This window comes from Phaenicophaeus curvirostris, chromosome 2 (assembly GCF_032191515.1).
Source record: "Phaenicophaeus curvirostris isolate KB17595 chromosome 2, BPBGC_Pcur_1.0, whole genome shotgun sequence".
NCBI lineage: Eukaryota > Metazoa > Chordata > Aves > Cuculiformes > Cuculidae > Phaenicophaeus > Phaenicophaeus curvirostris.
Window position 1 is genome coordinate 56501100 of NC_091393.1, and position 22221 is coordinate 56523320.

At 39.1% G+C, this 22221-nt stretch overlaps 1 protein-coding gene across 8 annotated transcripts in view; it reads right to left on the bottom strand.

Moving 5' to 3' along the window:
* LOC138718016 (SAM and SH3 domain-containing protein 1-like) overlaps nucleotides 1-22221 on the bottom strand; it is a 550517-nt gene that overhangs the window by 85758 nt on the left and 442538 nt on the right. For all 8 annotated transcript variants that reach the window (XM_069852137.1, XM_069852136.1, XM_069852143.1 and 5 more), the window contains exon 2: nucleotides 16768-16896. In XM_069852137.1, coding sequence (XP_069708238.1) covers nucleotides 16768-16896 — 129 coding nt within the window. The remainder of the gene's footprint in view (nucleotides 1-16767; nucleotides 16897-22221) is intronic.

A 22221-nucleotide genomic window follows, 5' to 3' on the forward strand; every position in this document is an offset into this window, starting at 1 on the left:
AGTATTAATATTACATACAACTGATAGAAAAACAATACACACTTATTTTTACAGCTCAGTTCTATTGAAAGGAAGGTTGGATAGCAGTTGTGTTACAGCCCAAGTTGACCCCTTGCTTTTTCTTCACTGTAGCAAGCAACAAATAAAACCTGCAAGGTCCAAGATCATGTAATTTATTACTAAGTTTATGAAGGGGTCCCCTACAGAAATCAATAAATACTGACTAAAGAAGGCATTATGAATAAAACAACTTCGTAATACTGGTAACTCCACTTGAAAGGATGGCAAAAGAGAGACTGTTGTCTGCTTCTATTACGAAGGAGTAAAAGGCTGGAAGGTACTGTCATTATCCATTACACAACCAAAGGTTGTTTTCATATAAAGGCTCCATTCTAGAGAAACAAACATGTCAATACACCAACACTGCTACGGAAAATAACTGATGAAAAAGCAGGTTACTCTGGCCTAATGTTGGAAATCACATAGTATTCAATATAAAGAACTGAAAGGTAACTGCATTTAAAAAAAATTACCCAGACAAAGAGGTCCAGAGTGGGAAACATCTGGATAGCTAACAGACTGGCAGAAAAGGACGTAAGGATTACTGCAAATCATAAACTAAGCATGAGTCTTAGTGTCATGCTGTTGTGTAAAGAACCACCATTGTATTACAAATATAAAAAAGATAATGGTGTGCTATCAGCCCTTCTGCTCCAGTCAGTGCTGCTAAGACCTCGGGTACAATCGTATGCTCAGTTCTTTGGTACTGTTAAAAAATCAAGGCAGCAAATTGATCTGAGTCCAGAAAAAGAAATAACAGTATTTGTGAATGGTCTAAAAAAAGCTTATGCTGGAAATTAGCATTGTTTAACCTGCAGGGAAAAAAAGGGGGCGAGGGGGAAACATAATGCCCTTAAATATTTTAAAAGTTTCTGTAAAACCACCATTTTTTGCATCCATGGAAGACAGCCAAAGTTAGAGAGAGATGTCTGAAAGATATGAACAAAAATACTCAGTGGCAAGGGCTAACCAACTTTACAACAGTTTTTCCAGGGAGATGGTGGAATTAACATGTCGGGTGCTGGGACAGTTTTAATCATAGAATCATAGAATAACCAGGTTGGAAGAGACCCAGCGGATCATCGAGTCCAACCATTCCTATCAAACACTAAACCATGCCCCCCTTAGCAGCTCGTCCACCCGTGCCTTAAACACCTCCAGGGAAGGTGAAAGTACAGGTCAGATCAACATCTGTCAGGAATGCAAAGCAGAGCTGATTATGAATGTCTTGGAGCAAAGGATGCACCAGGTGAATTCTCAAAATTATAAAATGAAGCCAAGGTAAATTCCATAATGTACCACAGTATTAAAAAGCAGAGACTGAGGCAGCAGAAAACTTAAAAGAATATGCGTGGTAACCCACCTTCACCACGAAAATAACAACAACAACCTCAGATCTTGCTACAATTGTGTTTCACTTCTGGTTTATACATTTCACACATAAAGCATTTCCACTCCTCCATTTGCAGTAACAGGCAACTCTATGCCAGAGCAGATGTTGCAACCTTAATATGGTGTGGTGGAAATGCAGACTGCTTACTGTGACGCCTAATCAAAAACTGGAAGAAAAGAAGCTACATGTACCCACTTAACTTTTAATGTATTTTGTGTTTCAAGACTCATTTTACATTTGCACCATCCTCAACTCATCAGTCTTTAATGGTAAGTTTTTGCACAGATTTCTCATTTTCTACATTCCTTCTACGGCTATTCTGCAGAAGTAACACAGCCACTTTCACAAAGCTCCTGCTCTCCATGACAACATCTAACTCTGAGAGGTAAGTATGAGAAAGAAGGACTACAAGGACTGTTATACTCCCAAGTACTGAAGAAAGAAAAGGTTGTGAAGCTTTGGAAATATGCATGGGTGGAGTGAAATAAGGAAGGCAGGAAGGCATAAGCTGAGCTGGTAAGGAAAGGAATGGAAGATTATGACTAGTAGAGACTAGTAAGAACAGCCTTGAGAATAAAGATAGTGTCATGGAAGGAGAGTTATTACAGATAAGAGAGGGAGGCTCCTCCCATAGCTTTGAGCTTCCTGTAACAAGGCAATACAGAGGCACTATCTGAACTATCACCGAGGGACAGGTATGCGCTAATTCTGGAACAACGCAGCTGCCTCAGGTATTTTTTCATAAATTCGCTCTGGGAAAGAGGCTGACAAATCCAGCTTTGGTAATCTGTCATTTAGCAGCTCTGTAAGAACGCTGGAAAAGTATTTTATGCTCAAACCCAGAGATAAAACCCAGTATATTAGAACAGTATAAATGTCTAACACATAATAATAGTCCATGACACCATCCTTTGAACATACCTTGCCAGCCAATGTAATGGCATTGAAGTTGCTGTGAAGCTGTTGGTAACAGAAGGGGTACAAAGATCAACATGCTTATGGTTCAAGAAACCTTTTTTTTGTGTGTGTGAAATGTCTTTCTACAGACTTATAAATTCTTACTCAAGAGAGTTCACAATGATCTACATGTAATGAACCAGGTTAAGAAACAGGTCCCGCTTCTGCAAGCCTTGCTCACCTATCCAATCCTCAGATGAGCAATAGCAGCTCCTCACACCATGATAAGCAGTGCGATTCATGCCAAGTAAAGTTAAGTTTCTTAGTATGATACATAAGATTAATTTTTGCACATCCTTATTGTAGATACCAAACTCTACCAAAGCTGGAGACATGGACAGCAGATAATTTCCTTAAAATCTTCTAGCAGGTCACTTTTAATAAAAAGAGCTATTAAAATTACATTAAATACAAGTCACACTCGTTCACAAGAAGCTTCAATTTAATTTTCATTCTACTTTTCAGAGAGCTGAAAGACAAATTTATGTAAGATACTCTTTTAGCTTTCCAAAATTATTAGCTGTTAAGCGAAAAGTGCTACTTCCCTCTGGTTAAAGATGCAAGACAAGACACGGATCACCTTGTAACATTCTATTTTGGGTGTTTTTGTGTTATGAATAATGCAAGATTCTACCTGCCATGGGGTCAGCATTTCTGCGTTACAAGTACTACATTACCTAAAACATTCCCACAGCAGAACATGTGTTCACATAGAAAAGGAATTACATGAACATTGCCACCAAATTTTTAGGTTTTACTGATCGACAAGCTGTCTCTCCCTGCAAGTAAATGAAGCTGATAACTTTTGAGGTGCCCCTCAGGTAATAGAGATCAACTGCAGGGAATTACATTAGCAGCAAGAAACAGAATAGCCCTGTCCCATGTATAAGATTAAATTCGGATTTTTTTTTTTCAAAAGGAAATTGTTAGGCCTCAGGTGCTGGCAAACTGCTACAATCTTATACAGAAAATACTATACTCCTGTTTTCAAGTCTGCTAAAGGGTGAAAAATGTCTGTGGTTATAAAGCGATAAAGGGAAATGGGTATGAAAGGAAAAATAACAACCCACATTCCCAGAGATCATGGAAAAAAAAATTCAAGAATGCTAGCTTTTTAAGAGAGTATATAAGCTTATAGATAGAGATTTTAAAAATGCTATAATCATCTGTAATGAAAGCTTTCATATCTGAAGCATAGTTCAAGAGCTGCTACTGTGCACCCAGAAATACCCTTTCAAAGGAACCACCACAAACACTCTATAATGATAAAACATTCTTAGTGCTAGGAGGACCCCAAGATTACAAGAAAAACTACAGAAGCCATTTATGCTAAAGGCTGAAAGGCAACACAACAGGTAATTTGCTACAAGGCAAAATTTCCTGACAGCCAGTTGTGATGTCTTGCCCTAACTATGCTCCATTTAATGTCAACACGGGCCATCACTGAATAATTCTCTAGAAATCTGAATAATTTCAGTCAGAAGAATCTCAATGTATCACTAGTAGGAAGAGAAGCTCAATCGTGTTTGCACTATTTAGAGAAAACAATAAGTATTTCCTGTTCCATGTAACAGAGACATAGAAGAAAACACAAAGTGTGTTTCCTACTATACTTTGCTGTGCTTCCTGCGAAAATGATTTTTGGCAAAATGCCCATGTCCTTAAACTTCATTACAGACCTCAGATTTTCAATAACGCTCACTCAGCTAAAATGTCTTCCTGCTTTCTTCTGCATTCACTGCCTGAACTGATCAGAAAGACATTTCTATTTTTGTAATTTTTAAGAGTAGAAGAAATGCATTAAAGATGCAAACCCTAGGACATTCACCCTATGTCATTGCTCCAAGTGAGGTTATAATACAATAAATACCTTTTTTATCCCAGGATCTTCTTAGGTTTTCACTGAATTCATGCTATTTATTCTTAAAAGTGAAGTCTCTTAAGTCCTCCTGTCATTTTGTGAAGTTGGTCTAAGATATGGCTGAATTAAATTTTATTTTTTTCCCCTCAGTGCTTTCAAGTGTATGCAACATTCTAGGAAGAAACAGTTCAACCTTGCCATGAAACTGTTTTTCAATCCTTTCATTTCTTTTTTCTCATTCATTTCATCCTGGAGCCTGCAAAGTTTCAGGGCAACCTATTGTAGTGGGAATCAGAGCCTTGACTGTGGCTCACTGCTTCTCCTGCAGTACCTGTAATGAAAAGGTCAAAACTGCTGTTCAAAAATCTCCTCCTTTGACCTCATGAAATTGAGCCTGCATTATGGCCAGTGACCATGACAGATTCATAGAACAGAGCGTGCTGCTGAGTGATCATGTTTCTGGCAAGCCATGGCATTCATTCTTGCTCTAACTCATAATGGAATCAAAACATTTTTTAAAAGTGCTTTAAAATAACTGAAGTTGTGTTGTGTTACTAGAAGCTTTTTGTTATTACTTATTACCATACTTTAAAATATGTTATACTGTTACAGTATCTTGATCAATGCAGCCAGTTCAAGGCTCAGGTAAGCAAAAAACAGCTCAGTGCTTTGTGGCATTTTTTCCCTTGTAACCAAAGCACATCACCTGTTTTTCTTCACCTCAGCATAGTTTTCTAGTTATCTAGTCACTGAACCTTCTAGTATTTCACTCTTCACCCTTATGAGCAAGCAATAACCATATTCCCTTCTTTCCTCTTCTTCTACCTGACACTGACAGGTCCCAGCTCCTGAAGCATCCGATCCAGTCTCTTGGATCCCTCACTAAGCTCTCACCTGCCCAAAGCTGAGGTTCCTTTCTTAAACATTCATCACCTCCTGTACCAGAAAAGTCTAAGTATCCCAAAAAAGAGTGGAAATATTGAGCAGGTAGCTCCAAAGACTATATCCTACTGCCAGAATTTATGTTCACCTTTCTCTCCTTCTAACCTCTTTTAGACCCTTTGAACCAAAAATTCAGTGAGAAAAATTCACGGCTATTTAGCTTTTGTAATAACTGCTCACCTTAGCCAAAGTGTAACACACTGAGAAGTATATATTTAATTTGTTTTTCTTTTCTACATGTTTTTAACAACATTTGTTCCATGTCTAACTACCTCTTGTCATTCAGTCATGGAAAGCTTCCTGAGATACTTCATATTTCCGCATTACCAAAGACAAGACTAAAAGTAGATGCAAATCCTAGTGTTTTCAAGACTTCTTTAAACAATGGAAATGGAAGAACGTTAACTTTTTTTGCAAACTAGGAAGACTGCTCTAAGACATCTATATATTCCAAGAGCAAAGGTGTAAGTTTACAGGTACCACCTGCAGTTCAATAGCCACAACAAAACTAATCCACTAAGGCTAAACATAAATCAGTTCAAAGGAGGAAAAACAAATAAAGTTACCAATTTCCCTGAAATGCTCATCCAGTCTAGCATTAAGCTAAGTTCTAGTCTTGCTGTTAACTTAAAGGATACTCACAAATGACATCAAGGGAGATAATATCCCTGCTGTTGTATACCCTACAAACAAAAAGTTATCCAAACTAGTGATAGAGTCAAAAATACCAATCAAGAAAAATAAACTTGAATTTTGCCAGAGGGCCAGCAGCTTGGCTCCTTTTCACAGTATCATTCTGATGTGAAATGAACAAAACACATCAAATAATAAAAACGGAGCCCAAAACCATTACACTGAGATTCATATTACTACTCCATTCCTAATAAAGCAGTGAACTCTGTTTAAAAAATTTAAATTATTTAACCTGCAAGTGAAGAAGAGAAGATTCACTAGCTTTGTAGCGAAGATGCCTACCTAGAAGATGACACACTGTTATTCCCACTGCCAAACCAGGAACTGTTTATATATGTGAATAGGGTTGATCAACAGATACGGTTAAGAAGTCTACAGAATATTAAACTGCAGAGCATGCTGCTTCAAGATAGCAGATAAGAATTCAAGTTTCTTCAGGCAGAGGAGAGAACAAAACTTTGATTTGTTCAAGCTACCGCCTCCTACTACTTTGCACACTACAGCATTCATTTCTCACACTTTCCCACAGGTGTTCAAAATGAAGTATGAAGTTTTGGGGGTTAATGAAATCCCATTTTATTCAGTCATTATCAGCTAACACTATTTCAGTGAAACTAATGCAGTGTTGAAGAAATGTAAGCTTGCTCCACGGTGAAGCAGCAGATCTCTCCGCCTCTACATTTGTTATTATCCCTGCCAGATATCAGCCAGTTGTTTAAATAAGAGGCAGGATGGTAGAAGAGCAGATGACTGGAAGTGAGCTATTGACCAGTAGAGCTAGACTCTTCACCAGACTTCTGTACTCCAGCGTGGGCTAGCAGATTGGAATTTAGGCTTGAGCTGCAGGTCACCCACGTTGTTGCCACTCACTGGCCATACACTCACTACTTGATTGGCTCTTGCTGCCTGTATTTGTTTATGGTTAAACTGGAATAGACCCAGACTAATGTCATTGTCTGTTATTAAGTTGCGCTGAATTTACCATACATTCTGTGCTATTCTGTTGCAAACTTAGTTACAGAGGAGGAATTACGTATGTTAATCTTCAGCAGTAGCTGAGTCTCACAGAGCTGAGGCCTAAACAGGGATAATGGTACTCCAATTACCAGCCTCAAAGGATGCAACAAAGACTAATTAGTGTTTCTAAAGGGTTTTGAGGGTGGAAAGTGCTACACAAAGGAGAAATAAAACTATTTTGTGAGCTCCTGTGTAGGCTAGCAACTGAAGGCTCCATTTATGTGGCTTTCACGTTAACCACACGAACATAATAAAGCAACTCTGATGACTGACTTCCTTCTTCTCATTTGCATGACTTTCAGCACTTCACATGTTGCAAAATTTTAAAAGCTATTTCTTCTGTCAAAATGGACTTGAACTACGACTTAAACTTTGCTGAGCTTCTCCTCAGAACAGGAGAAACTTCAAGAGGTCTGTGGATGCACCAAGACAGAAAGCTGACTGAAGCCTGAAGCACACGCTCCTTGGAGGTGAAGGGGAGATGGACTTCTTTTAAATACTATTTCATTTATAAGCCTTAAAAGGAAACTTCCAAATACTGTTTTTTTTTCTTTTGCTAGCTTCGTTATCTTCTCAATTTGTCATCTGGATGGGTTGTGAATAAAGCCTTACATGGATGAAAAGCTTGTCTATTTTTCCACAGCTATACCCACTGATATAATAAGGCATCATTCCTGCAAACACTGCCTTCTTTACATTCTTAAATGAGCCTGGCTATACAACTATACTGCCACTATTTTCACGTAGAGCCTAAACCAAATGATAACTGTGGTCTTATCAGGAACTTCAACAGCAACAGGCAAGACATAGATAAAACTAAAAATTACCAGTATGCATTTCATAATGGATTTATGAATTCCAAATTTTCCTAATCACTTCAAGTCTTTCTTCTTTAATTAGTTTCTAAACCATGACTAATTTTGTTCATCACGCCCAGTAACAAAAGAAGTTCATCGTTCCGATACGGTACTGAAATCAAATCCTTTTACAAAATACTACCCATTCATATTCAAACGTATATTTTTAAAATATTATTGCCTTCCCCAACTCAATTCACTTGAATAGCCAAAAAAGACTTGAGAGTTAGGGGAAAAACTGGATGCAGTAATCCCAAATTACTTTGTTCCCATACATAACACACAGCTGCAATCTAAACTGTTGGGGAAAACTCACAAATATAAATCAAGAGGGATATGACATAGGGGAGTCAGGAAGAAGGGATTCCAGCTGATAGTGATTTCTTTTTATTATTTCTTGGAAGAGAGACTGATCAATCACCAAATAAATCACATCTCTTCGAACTGCTTGAGTTCTCCTTCAAACACCAAATTCATGGACCATCTTATTCGAAACCCAGCATTTCTCTGTGTGCTTCAGGCAATGCTGCTGAAAGAGGAAACCTACACAACACAGAGAAGACAAAGCGTGGAGAGATCAAAGGAGAGTAGTTGTGCAGCACCAGAACCTACATCATGAAGAGCAGGCCAGGATGGCAAATTTACAGACGGAGGCTTGCCTTCCTCTGAACATCTTTGTTGGAGAATCATCCTTCTGCTGTGAAGAAACGTATGTTCCAAAGTACATCCAGATGGGCACAAATATCTGTGATATGTTTCTCATTCTCATCACAACACGATTTTGATTTATTCTTGATTAAGACCTGTTTGTTTTCCCTGATGACTTCCAAGGTTGTTATGGTTCTTAAAAGTGTGGGTTTTGAATACCTCACTAACATCAAGACTTCTGTCTTGAGCAATACCCTTACTATTCCTTGAGGACCTGGGGTAGTGTTCCGCTACCCAAGGACTTAGAATTGCAAGCTAGCAGAACAGTAATTTGACATCTGAATTTGATGTCAGTCACTTTGTCCCACATAGACGGACTGGAGAGCAGTGGCTGAAGGACAGAAAGAGGGTCCATAGAGGCTGTGTGGAGAGTCTGGCTGACGAACAAAGAGGCGTAATCTAAATACAAGATATTATGCCTTCTAAATTCATTTTCTCTTGGATTAGCTGCTACCACATTACAGGAGTCTAATATTTTTTGACTCAGTCAATATATATTGCTATCCTTCCCACAGTAATGCCACTCAGTTGGGTATTTTGGAATTCTTATAGTAATATGTGAACGACAAGCTGGGCTGCACATCACAGAAAATATTCACCACAGAGTTTGGGTGGTTTAGTTTTTTGTTTATTTGTTGGTTTTGTAATTGTTTCTTTCCCCCCCAGAGATGCACCTTCTTAAATGTCAATTTAATTTGCTTTCTTTGTTAACAATGATATAATTTGCAATGAAATTTACCTAATGGCCCAGATAGTATGATGCTGTACTTTTTTTTTTTGCTGTAATTTCTAAATTCAGAGGGCAAAAAGGTAAAAAAAATTTACACAAATGGAGCTGAAGTTAGTCAACCAACTCCCCCCCTCCCTCCAAAGTCCTCAGACTCCAATAAGATTCAATCACAAAGTTAATACAGATCTAGTTTGTCAGTTCCAGCAGATGCACTGCTTTTAGGATAAAAGAACAGCAGAGTAAGAATATATGCAACTGATCTTAGGTTCAAAGTAAAAGTCCTGCTGAATGTAAAGGGATAAGAAAAAATCACTACAGATGATGCTAACCGATTAAGAACGGCTAGAAAAACTTTTGTAACATTGAGAATTTCTCCCCCCACAGTCACCAGTCCGAAGTGAGTTATCTTTTCTATTTGTAAGAAATACCATTTTTATTCATAACAATATTGCCAATTCAGAAAAAAATAACAATTACCTTTGAAAAACAGTTCTTCCCATAACACTAACATTGCCAAAAATAGAAACATTTCCAGAAAACTGAAGTGTTACACTGAAACAAAGGACCAAAAAGCAAGGACCCTCCAAACATATAAGAGGAAGATAAGGTCACCCAACCCATGACAGCTGTGCAGTCTGCTGAGTCTCCAGCCTATAAAGAGACAGATTTTGATTCAGAGATTATTCATAAGCAAGCTTTCACGAAAAACAGTAGTAAAACTGCAGAGAATCATTCGCTTGGAGAAAGTTGAGAGAATTTTTACTTAGTTTGCTAGTACTAAGTGGACTAAGAACTGTTTAAGAATGGTATTCACTTTGCTACGTATGGAACAAGCCTTGCTTTATTTTCATGCTTAATGCTAGCTCTGTATTTAAATGCCTTTGCTGTCTCGGTGTGTGATACATGAGACACTAAAAATAGTCCATCTGTTCCAGGATTTCCACTGTGTCTACCTTTGAAAAGTTCCATTAATGACGAAAAAAATTACTGTGAACTTAACTTTAGAAGATAAAGCCTAAAATCTTGAGAGATTGAGACTGCACACATAGTAAAATTTTATTATACATTTGCTGTGTATATCTATGCTCCTCCTATTCAGACAAACGCCCCCTCTATTTCAAGCTATATTAGAGAAAAAAAATTCGTACATGCAAGTCCATATCTTTTACTCTTAATTTTCTTTCGTGTGTCTGCCTGATAAGGTCTGGAAACTTTTCAAAGTTTAGGAAGTCTTATCTGTGTGTTCTCCAGCTCTTTTTTTGCGCTGTAGATACCTTTTTAATCCAACTCAGATGTTGTTTATACTACAGAGGGCCTCTTGGAGTCAGCAAGACAAAACAAAACAGGGGGATCCAGCTCCAGTAAGATACAGAGGTGTCCCTTCAGGACAAAAGTAAAAGCAGTCAGTACTGCATTTGCAAAGCAGAGATGATTGTTTCATGGCTAGGAATAAGCAGGATTTTAGGATCTCAAGCTTTTAATGTATATAAGATGCAACAAATAGCAGACGTGGCTAGAGCCAGCTATAGAGCAGGCACATGCAAACTCCACAAAGATGATCAGCATTGTAACTCCACCTTCAGTGGTTAACTCTCATGGAGATTTCTTATAAACACATCAATCACTGGCTGCAGCAGTTCTGGGAATTTTAGTCTTCTTCAGTGAAGTTTGGCTGTGTTCTCAACTACTCTTATGATATCGCCAACCAGCTGTACTGCCTCAGCCAAATAACCTCTAGTCTAATTACTCTATCACTCAAATTGCTAATTACTCTCCTTTTGCTACCTTTTCTCCACTCTGCCTTGCTGGACGCATGCCATTTATATGTGACGACATTATCTAGATGGCCAACTCCATTTGTAATCAAACAACTGGTTTTTGAGCATCTTTCAAAATCATGCACAGCCAAGACTTAAGAGGACTACATGCGTTTTGGAAAACAAGGCAAGAAACTTAATATTGGTTATACATTGATTTTTATTTTCTGACATTGCATGTGTATATGTTTAGGTACTGTAAAAATACACAGGATAAGGCCTTAACCACCACATATACAGATTGATTCTGAACACATGCCCATTTAGACATTGAAATTAATTACATGGATGGAGGGGAAAAATGAAAGAAATATTTGTGTGCCAGCTTTTTAGTGGTATTCATTTTAAATTCACATAATCTACAAGTTAAAAGATTAGTGCAACTTGTTAGTGCCACAACCACACTGTCAGGGTCCATCAGAAAACCGTAAGATGTCCTTTGACTTCAAGACCATCAGCTACAACACAGACTTTGGCGGCAGCAGCAGTTAGCTGGCTGCTCTCAGTGATGGATGACCCAACAGAACGCAGCCTGCTTTTTCACAGCTACATCAATGCTGTTCTGCCCTGCTGACAGGCAAGGCAAACCTGGTTTTGTCAGTGAACCAGGCAGATATGATCCTGAAGACATCAAGGAAGCAGATCTGAGCTGTAACAAGATACCATCATCACAGAGCCACTTTTCTGGCTGTAACCATATTTTAGCAGATGTCCAGCTCGGTATTACCGGCAATACATCCATTACAGGCCTGCAAATCCACTACATCTACTCCTACTGCAGTCTTCCCTCAGCCAAAAACACACACAGCGCACAGGAATAGGCCAAATGCTAGGAAATGTGGGCAACTCCCATGCTGTTCACAAACATTAATGTTAAAACTCAAGCACATTCTCTATTATAAAAACAGAGGCAAAATTCCAAATGCAAAAAGCAGTTATTGAGTTTAGCGATAGCTAACAATCCTTGACAAAATTTCCATTTGGAAAAATACTCTGTGTCCAGCTTCATTTGCAGCTACTATTTTGTTACAAGATATGCCACTTTCCCAAACAATTTTACCATGTGATTTTTAAAAAAATTCAACTCCAGAGCAGGATGTTCAGACTGAAATGGCCATGGTCTGATAGGAAAAGTTGGAGAGCTGATTAGGAAGTACAAAATAAAATCAAGATATCAACATTTGCCCCCAGACAACTTGGAATTATTTCAAAGTGTACAGAAGCAGCAATAAACAGTTCATATTTCTGGCATTCTGGGTGAGCTGGCACAAATACATGTTCCTGGCAAAGCTCTGCCAGCTCAGGCACTTCTTTGTTAATGCACTGCTCCTCCTGATGCAGCCTCTCTGTGCCACTTCTGGAGGACGTTTCAACCTCTGGGGTGACCCACCCTTTCTCTTTGTTCAGAGCATTCAGTAAAAGCAGCTCCAAATCTAACTTTGGCCTTTCACATTTTCACTACATATTACTTACCGCTCATACTACACTTCAGAGGAAGATATCAGGATTGCCATCCAAAAACCAGGCTACTGTCTCCCAGCTATATCACAGCTGCTGACTGCCTGATCATTCATGATTATAAAATGTAAAGATGTATCCAAGTACCTTTTGCTTTAAGATTTCTTTTGCCCGCAAGACTGTAGATTTGAGATCATCCTCAACAGAGACTCTCCCCTCCCTCCACCAAATTACCCATTTAGGCTTGGTCTCATGGCAGAGGTTGTATTTATCCTATGGTACCCTGTTCTCATGATTCAGTAATCTTCACTCCAGCAAACCCCTGGAAACTTGCACTAACATTTCATACATATCGGCTCTTCTCTGTTCTAGAACTTTGATAAAGAGAAGACCATTGAGGTAGGGGAGTTGGGGCGCAAAGGAAGGAAAGTACAAGTGCGGCAGAGCAAAGCCAGGGTAGACTAACAACCCAATAATTATAGAATGAATCATAGAATGGTTTGGGTTGGAAGGGACCATAAAGATCATGTAGTTCCACCCCGTCTGCCATGGGCAGGGACACCTTCCACTAGATCAGGTTGCTCAAAGCCTCATTCAGCCTGGCCCAGAACACCTCCAGGGATGGGTCTTCCACAACTTCTCCAGGCAACCTGTGCCAGTGCCTCAGCATCTTCACAGTAAAAAACGTCTTCCTAACGTCTACTCTGAATCTCCCGTCCTTCAGCTTAAAACCATTACCCCTCATTACCCTACACCTGTATTCCCTGATAAACAAACCCTCCCCAGCTTTCCTTACATAGTATTGGCGCACAATAATTTTCAGGCTATACATATTTGCTCTCTGTTGCATATATTTTATGATCACAGCACATCTGGAAAATGCTATGATGCTGGCATTTTCCCCAGGCTCTTGATTCACTATTCCAAAACCTCTGCAAATAAACCTCTCCTCAGTCTGTAAAGAGAAAAAACTTCACAACGCTTGAGGTGCTCTCCTGTCTTTCACATCGGAATGTTTGTGGTCACTTCAGAAGCTCTGCTGTTTAAGCCAACTCCTATTTCTACAGCAGATTATGAACAGGCATATTACTCTCTGTCACACTGAAAACACAATCTAGTCAACACAGCCATTTCCTGCTCCCTGCATACCTGAGTCAAGCCTGTCTACCTATCGATGACAGCAAATTTCAGCTGCAGTCAGCGCCATTTGGATGCTATTGTTGTGGAAGTGAGCTAATATCTATGGTCTCTCACGTTATCAGCAGCATGGCTATCTGATGTTTAGAAACTGTATTATGGTGGTGATGGACGTGGCAAAAATTGAGCACTAATTTAATTTTTGATTGCAATATCTTCTCTCTGACCCCACAGTTCAAGAAGTCATCACTGGACTACCACAGCGACCAAACTCAAAATGAGATCCACTGAAGAATAACCTCCAGGATGTCTTTTCACAGAGCTATTTTCTCCAACCATAGCTTCTCTTGAGCAGAATAAGCTACTGAATTACTCACTGATCTGTCTTGGGTTAGCTCACATCTATTTAAACCAGTGTGAAGCTCTGCACCTTTGATGTGAGTTAATTAAGCTCACATGGCTCTCCCCAGCCTGGCTTCTGCAGCTTTGGAAGTGAAAGGAGCCAAATTAGGCCCATCTGTCTAAATGGAAGGGAGTCCTCTCCTGCCATAAGGCATGCTTCATTACCCAGCACAGGAGATGCTTTCCAAGAGCACCAGGAACGAACATTTCATTGCTGCCAACAGCTACCCAGAATACCCGGTGTGCTGAATGTGGGGGTTTTCACAAGAACCATGACTCTGTGCCACCAGCTTCTTTGCAAGTAAGCCTTCAGGATCTGTCTACAAAGTTATTTCCTGCAATAAACCTTTTGTTTAATGCTTGGAACTTCTTGGCTGCAATAGATCTGCAAAGTAAATGTGATTTTTTTATTAATTTAAAAATAAAGAAGGAATAGCAAACTTCAGCAGGCAGTGAAGATGATTCATTCTGCCTTGATCCTGCAGCCATTCATTGCGTAACTTGAGTCTGCAGTTTGTACAAGCTCTGGAAGCCTCTCAGTCACTAAACTGGAATCCCAAGATGAAAGAAAGTAGCCTTAAGTAATTCATGTCATCAGGTACAGCTGCTAGAGAAAGGATGCAAACCACTCCCTGCTTCTAGTCAGTGCTAGGATTTTGGGAAGAAAGAGTAGAAGACAATAAAGAAATTCAGGTGCTGAAGTTGTGTAAATCATTTGTTCTTGTAGAGAAACTGTAGAAATGTGATCAGATCTCATGCTGGCTCTGCCACAGTGCTATGCCTCAGGAGAGGTATTAACTATACTTTGTATATGAGTTTCTGTATGTATTATATATGACTTACAACCACGGCAAAATTTTAAGTGACAAAAAAATAATTCCTTCAGTTATCTATTTTCTGCAAGACAAGTCTTGAACAAAATATCTAAGTCTCTATGTAAAAGTGTACAATAGTGCTGGAAAACACAAACTTAACACTGAAGACCTAACAAAGCTGACCTGAAAGCTTTTTTTATCTGTCATAGATAATCTTCATGAATTTTATGAAAACTAACAAAAGTCTACAATAGAAATAACCACAGCAACCAATAATAATACATACTCTAAGTAGCAACAAACATTTACTAATGTTGCAGGACAGTAAGAAATTCATCCAACACGTGAAAACATGATGTTTTGGTGACTCCTAAAATTTTCCTTCTTAAATCTAACAAAAAAGAGACATGGCTATGACCTGCATATAAGATTAGCTTTGGCCGAAGAGGGATTACCCAGGAATTCTACCCAGGGTGAAAAAACTGGCTAGTTGGGCTTCAAAAGTAGTTTAATGTGCTGTACTTGAAAGCCAGTTAATCATAGAAGCAGAGAAGCATAGGGACCTATCCTGTTACGTGAGAAGGAAACACCCTTGTCAAGGTAATAAATGACATCTACCTTGGGCTACAGTCAACAAGCTTGAAGGCAGGGCTGCCATTCAGAGTGGCCCAGCAGGAACCTCATGAAATTCAACTTGCTTGTGAAGAGGAGCAAGCCCATGCACCAGCACAGTCTGGAGACTGACTGGCTGGGCCAGCTTGGTCTGCAGAACAGGATTGGGGGACAACAGGCTTATCATGAGCCAGCAGCATGCATGGGCAGCAATGACAAGCAGCAGCATAACCCACTGTGCCAACAACAGTGTAACCAGGAAAGAGAGGGAAGCAATTCTTCCCCTTTCCCTGGCAACTGTCAGGCCATGCCTGGACCATCACCTTTCGCTCTGCAGTTCTGCGTGCAAGGCAGGCGTTGAAGAACTTAGTAAGCCTGGGGAAGGCCACCAAGGCGCTCAAGGATTCACGCTCTTGCCCTGCAAAAACAACTGGGAGATCCAGCTTGGAGAAAAGACAGCTTTGAGGAGACCTACTGGCAACTTGCTGGTTCCTGTGGGGAAGATATCAAAAAGATGGAGCCACGTTCTTCAGTGGTGCATGGCACAAGAATGAGACAATAGGTATATATTTCCATGGAGAGTACCTCATAGAATATCAGGAAAAAATAGAAGTTCACACTACGAAGACAGTGAAGCAGTACAACAGGTTGCTCAGACAGACTGCAAAGCCTCCATATCCTTGGAGATCTTCAAACCCTGTCAGCTAAAGCCCTGAGCTTCGAGTTCAACATTGCCTCTGCTTTGAGCTGAAGGTTGGGTTAGAGACCTTCAGAGGTCCCTTCAAACCTGAAGGACTTGGTGACTCAATGTCGCCCACTACAGGCTCTGTAATGAGAAAAGGTTCACAAAATTGAAGCTTACTTCCATTTGGGAGCCTGAAACCACTATTTGCACCTCAGTTATGAAAAGCAGGATTTTGTACAGTGCAACTGAAAAACAGCACACAATGTTCTTGTGCTTACACTGGGAGCATCTTGAAGCAAGGAAACTAAGCTTTCATCAGACATTATTTTGCTTTCAAGAGCTGAGGTTTGCAAGTGACTGTGCACAAGCAAGAAGTATTCTAATCAAAGAAGAACCAAGAAATACAGACTCCAATGTTTAATGAATAGCAACAAAATTTATCTAGGAAAAAAAAAATCCTGCTAATTTCCAAGTGTTTAATATAATTGGTTGAAATGTTTGTGTGTGTGAACACAATCAAATATAGTTGTTTTGCTGGGTAGAACTGAAGCTGAAATACTGACTCTTCATCTAAGGCAAGAACGGCAGTCTCTTGTTAATAAAGTCATAACTTCTGTACATACCATATCAAGGTCTTGGGAAATCCTCCGTTTGCGCAGCTCTTCCATCCTCTCACACACATCAGAGAAGCAAGTATTATAGTAGTCTGCATACTGCTGTGCCAGGTCATCAATATTTCCCAGTGACCCATCCTATAATGAATATAAGAAAAAAGAAATTAAAAAAAAGGTCAATCAGTTTTAAAATTCTAGTTTAAAGGTATCGCCACAACTCTGAGGAAGACGTCCTCCCTGCAGCACATCCAGCACACAGCTCTTGGGTTATCCTCTCCATCACTAGCCCGGAGCATGCTAACATGCAAGACCAGTTGGAAACTGCAGTACCACAGTGGCCCCGCAGAAACAAGTGGGTCCTTGCTAATTCCAACACAGAGAGAGAAGGCAGAGACAGCAATGCACAGCACTGCAACAACGTATCCCCAAGCACTATGTGCCTCAATTCCCTCCCACCCACATATATTCATATTCCATTTGATTCTCCCAAGAAGCTGGCCACTCATCCAACAACCAGTCATTACTTATGCTTCACTGACCTTATTTACTTGGGAGTAGCCTTGCTTTTCTTGACAATGACTAACAGCAATTTAAAACATTAACATTCTTGCTTATAAGCACAATCAGCTGGACTGCAAACAATTCTAGCCAAATAACTTCAACAGGCACATTTATGCCACCCACAAAGACACTCTGCCAGTCAGCCTTTTAAGATATACTGGAGGCAGAAACATGATTTGCTTAGCCTCAAATGTCTGCTTTGCTGGGTAGGATTGCTACCCTGTTAACAAAGTGGCTACAGCGAGGAACCTAATTGCAATCAACTGTTAGTTATAGTCAAAATTCACACTTTTAAAATGATAGACAAATAAGGAAAACAAAACAAAATCCAGGCTAGATAATGTGGCGTGAGTAATCCTCCTAAACTTCAGATATGTATGCCAGAGGGCCAGGCATGGGAGTGGGTAGGGTGAATTAACTGGATTTTTGATACAATACGAACACACTTAAAGTCAGTCGAAAAGGTGGGAATGAGTAATTTCGTTTCTCTCTGTGTCCAATTTATGAAGGACCACAGATACTACTGCATACATCCTTTGAAAGGTAATAATCGCTAATTTATGCATATTCTCAGAAAAGAATACACTGCAGTGTGTTATTTCATTGTTGCTGTTAACAGATGCAACACAAATAAAATTATGCCTTGAATATTAACAAAAAAATGAAGCAATCAAGGAATAATTTTAAAATAATTATGCTAAATATATATATAAGTTGCAATGCAGAGTTTCAGCATATGAGCTAGGAGAACTTTTAATTGGGAGCCACACTTCAGTGAAACTGTAGCCATTTGGAAATAAGTATGTGGTCCTGCTCTCGGGGATCTTGACAATGCTGAAGGGGCAGATCCATTTTAATTCAGTATCACTTCCAGAGAATTGGAAAAAAACATTCCAGTCTAAACCAAAACAAAAGCCTGTTAAACTGCAGGCTCTGTGAAACATACTCTCCACCTATTTTTTGAAGTGAAATTCCACACACACGATAGTTAGCTCAAAATCCCTGGAAAGTTTTGTAGAGCTCTTGCTCTCAAAATTCAGAACAGCTTGTTGTTTCTTAAAAATACTGTGTACAGTGCAGGTGCAAACAAGCTTGCATGTCACTTGTTGAAGCAGCAGAAGCAAAATAACTATCCTAAATATATATCTACACACGTTCCCTCTTCTACACATACCTATGCAATTTTTTACTGTATTTCCTATCACTCGATCTGCCAGAAATCTCAAATGGGAGAGGTTTCAAATGTTACAAGACTGTACAAATACACTTCTGGGAACATCAGACTTCTCAGAGCTTTGCACAAACAACTTTCCATACCACTTAGCAAGTGGTTTTACAATGACAAGAGAACAGCATCTTTGAGAGTGTGACCATGCTATCCTGCCTTTCTATGAAAGCAGCAGCACTACCCACTCAAACAGTGAGCACACATCTTCCTCCAGCCACCTTCTCACCATCCATCACATTCCAATAAGCTGGGGAAGAAACTGATGTAAAGCTCCACACAACTGCCTGTGCAATTGGATACTCTTTCAGTGGCTAAGAGTGCACTTGCTGATCCCACGAGCACAAGTTGCTTTCACAAGGCTTGCACACTGAGTAGGGATAACTGTTGCTGCAGTGTTGGGGAGGAAAATGAACACCAAACAGAAGAAAGCGTTCCCAAAACTTAAACTTTATTTGCTTGCTGTTGCAAGCAATAAGAAAACCTGTATGTCTTCCAAAAAGACAATACGCCATCTGAATCCCAGCCACTCCATCATAGCAAACACCCCTCTCTAAAGATTAGCACAAATTCCCACTTTGGGCTATCTTCTCCAGACAGTCTATATTCCTTGATAAGCTTTGCCGTTAAGAGTATAGCAGCTGGAAACAGTAATGATTGAAAGGAAAGACGGGAAACCATCATTTTATTAGAACAACATGAAATCTGCCTATTTACTTTATCAGTCTGTCTCCTCTCAAATCTGGAAACAGTTAAATTTCATGTACTACACCTGCTCAGAAATAGGCATAACTTGTGAAGGTAACCTTATGACTCCAACTGAGTAATAGACTCCAAATACAAACATACCATGTGAACTCCAGTTTAACTGAAAGCCAGGTGGAGCCGAGGTGAGGCTTGCAGCAAGCACACTCTAGTGCTTCTCTGCACATCCTCTCACACTTCCTCAGGTCTGTGGTCACAGGCTACTCACAAGATAGCAATGGTGCTGCACACAAAAGATCAAATACAGCTGAACAAGTGCTCATTTTTTGCTTATGTTGGCATGCAGTCCACTGCGCTTTCTTAAAAGGTGGTCTCTACAAGACCGAAGGCTTGTGACTCTCCCTAAAGCAAAATTAGCTCGATTGCAGTACCCCAGTTAAAGCCCACAGAATGTGGGTGGCCCCACCACCAGCAAGCACGTGGCTGCAAAGAAAGGCCTATTCACAAGCAACTCAGTCTGGCAGTGCTGCAGCATCCAGAGAAGTTGAGCTGCAGGCATCAGTCTGTCAGACTGACAGAAGGGATTGTTGTCAACGCTTGGGACTCAAATTAGGGGCTATGTCCCAAACACATCACATTCCAGCTCTCCAGGGAAGACCAGTCCCGTGTGAAAGCAAGCTTAACATCCAAAAAAAGATGAAGGAATAGAAAAACTACAAGTTCTTAGAAGTGAGAACTGGTGACTGAAATATATGTATTCATTGAAACCCTGCCATACACTTCTGCTGGGTTACCAGACCGAGGGCGGCTAGCTTTACAAGTTTCCCACTCAACAAAAGCCACATGCAAACTCCTAACTAGATGCAGACAGCTTTGGCATTTGAAGTCTCTAGCCTCAAAAAAATGAGAACAAAACTACAAACATTTGCATTTACCTCTCAGCTTGTAGTGGAAGACGCTGATTGAACCATCGGTCTTTGTCGCAAAAAGCCTCTTTTATGATTTTGTGTGTGTGCGTATTCAAAAAGCATTGCTTTTCTCAAAATATAAATACAAACACACAAATAAACACAAGACAAAGACAGTGAATATTTCACACCCATATTACAAATAAGGAAATAACTTCATAACTTAAAGGATTGTATATCTGATTTATATTACCTCATATTTTATCCCTACACATAGTTCTCTCCACCCTCCTCCTTAATTCTTCAAGTACTACTAAAAACATGTCAAAGCTAAAAAGTAAGAAGATGCTTCATTTTTCTGCTGCACTTAAAATGGCCAAGAGGACCTACTTTAGATATCTAAACAACAAGTACAACTAACCAGAAGATGAGTTTTGTTTGCTTCTTCATTAAATTGACCCAAACTTCTCCAAACTGTCTCACACAAAATTACCAACAGTGTACTCTGTATTTCTATTTTGTTTTCAAGTTAATTGAGTATTTTAAAAATATTCATGTGCAAAACTTTAGCTCTGGATTGACAAGTCACTCATTTCCTTACAAAACACAGGGTCATAGGGATTGTCTGAAATGTGTAAAAAAAATAATCCATAACATTGCTAATAAAATAGAACAATAACATAATTTGTAACTAATAATATTTTTAAAAGATTTCACTTTGATCCATGAAGAATAAGAGCCAATGTTAATTTTCATAAATTATTTTTATTTTCTTGCTTTCATATGCAAGCCAAAACCTAGAAGATTTTTAAGATAACAGGAATAAAAAGTATAAACCCACCAGTCTGTTCATTCCTATTCTTCCTTATAAATAGCCCTATACCGTGGGCTTGATTCTAATACTAATACAACGAGGTATAAACAAACATGAACCACCATTTTAGTTCACAGGTAGGAAAAAGCTTTCAAACTTTCATCAAGCTATTTGATACAAAAAATAACAAGCCAATGCAATTTAAACTAAGCCTGTAGTTATGTGCCACTATGTCCCAATTTGATGTAGATGCGTCCCATATCTACAACAAGTTCTGTGTGCAATGAAAAAAGACAGTGCCTGCAAGTTTATTCTTACTGATATATCTGTAATTCAGTAGCCACTGATGTGTTCCTAACTGCTTTAAGTCAGTAATATTTTTAAGACCAAGACCTCAAAATAAACTCTCCCTCATTCTGTTGCAAATTTTACAGTTAAGCAAAACCTTACCATGAAGACTGCTTTGCACCAGTTGTGTTCATTGCCATACAATCTGCAATGTTCCAGTGATATAATCCCACACACAGATCTTCTCTGGCAGAAAAAATTAGTAAGCACACAAATATTGAGCAGAAATACCATTCCTGAAATGCTTTAATTTATTCATAAAACGTTACTGCATGTTTCTCCTAAAATTAACTAATGCCCAAGATGTTTCCACTAAATAGTCCGACAGCCAGGAAAGTAAACAACCCACAAGTTTCAAAGGGTTAAATCTAAAATGAAGATTTAATGATTTTTTTTTCTAATGAAAACAGAAATTATCTCAGATTTCTATTTTCGGTTACCAAATATGTTCCTAAATTTCCATCTTAATTTTGGCATCATAAAGCACAGAGTAAATGATGAATTGCTGTGGAATTCCCAGAGAATTAGTTCTGAAATGCTTGTGAATACAAAGGAATCTGTTGAGGTTCCTGTTAATGGAGTGACTACTAAGAGAAGTTGGAATAATTTGACACTTATTATAAAGTGAGGATTTATTGGTCACTGCACAACTGTTAAATGCGCTAGCAGAATCCTTTGTATTTGACATCTGGAGGTGTAAAGAAGAAAAATGTTTTGACAGAGAACTCTGCTGGCAATAAATTAAGTAAAAATACATATATATTTTAATAACAATAATGAAATAAACCCACTATTACCTAAGGAGAAATAATGGACTTTTCCAAGTAGCATATCCATTTCATGAACCTGCATACAACCCTAAATATTAGTCAATGCCACAGCTTATATATATATAAACTCCC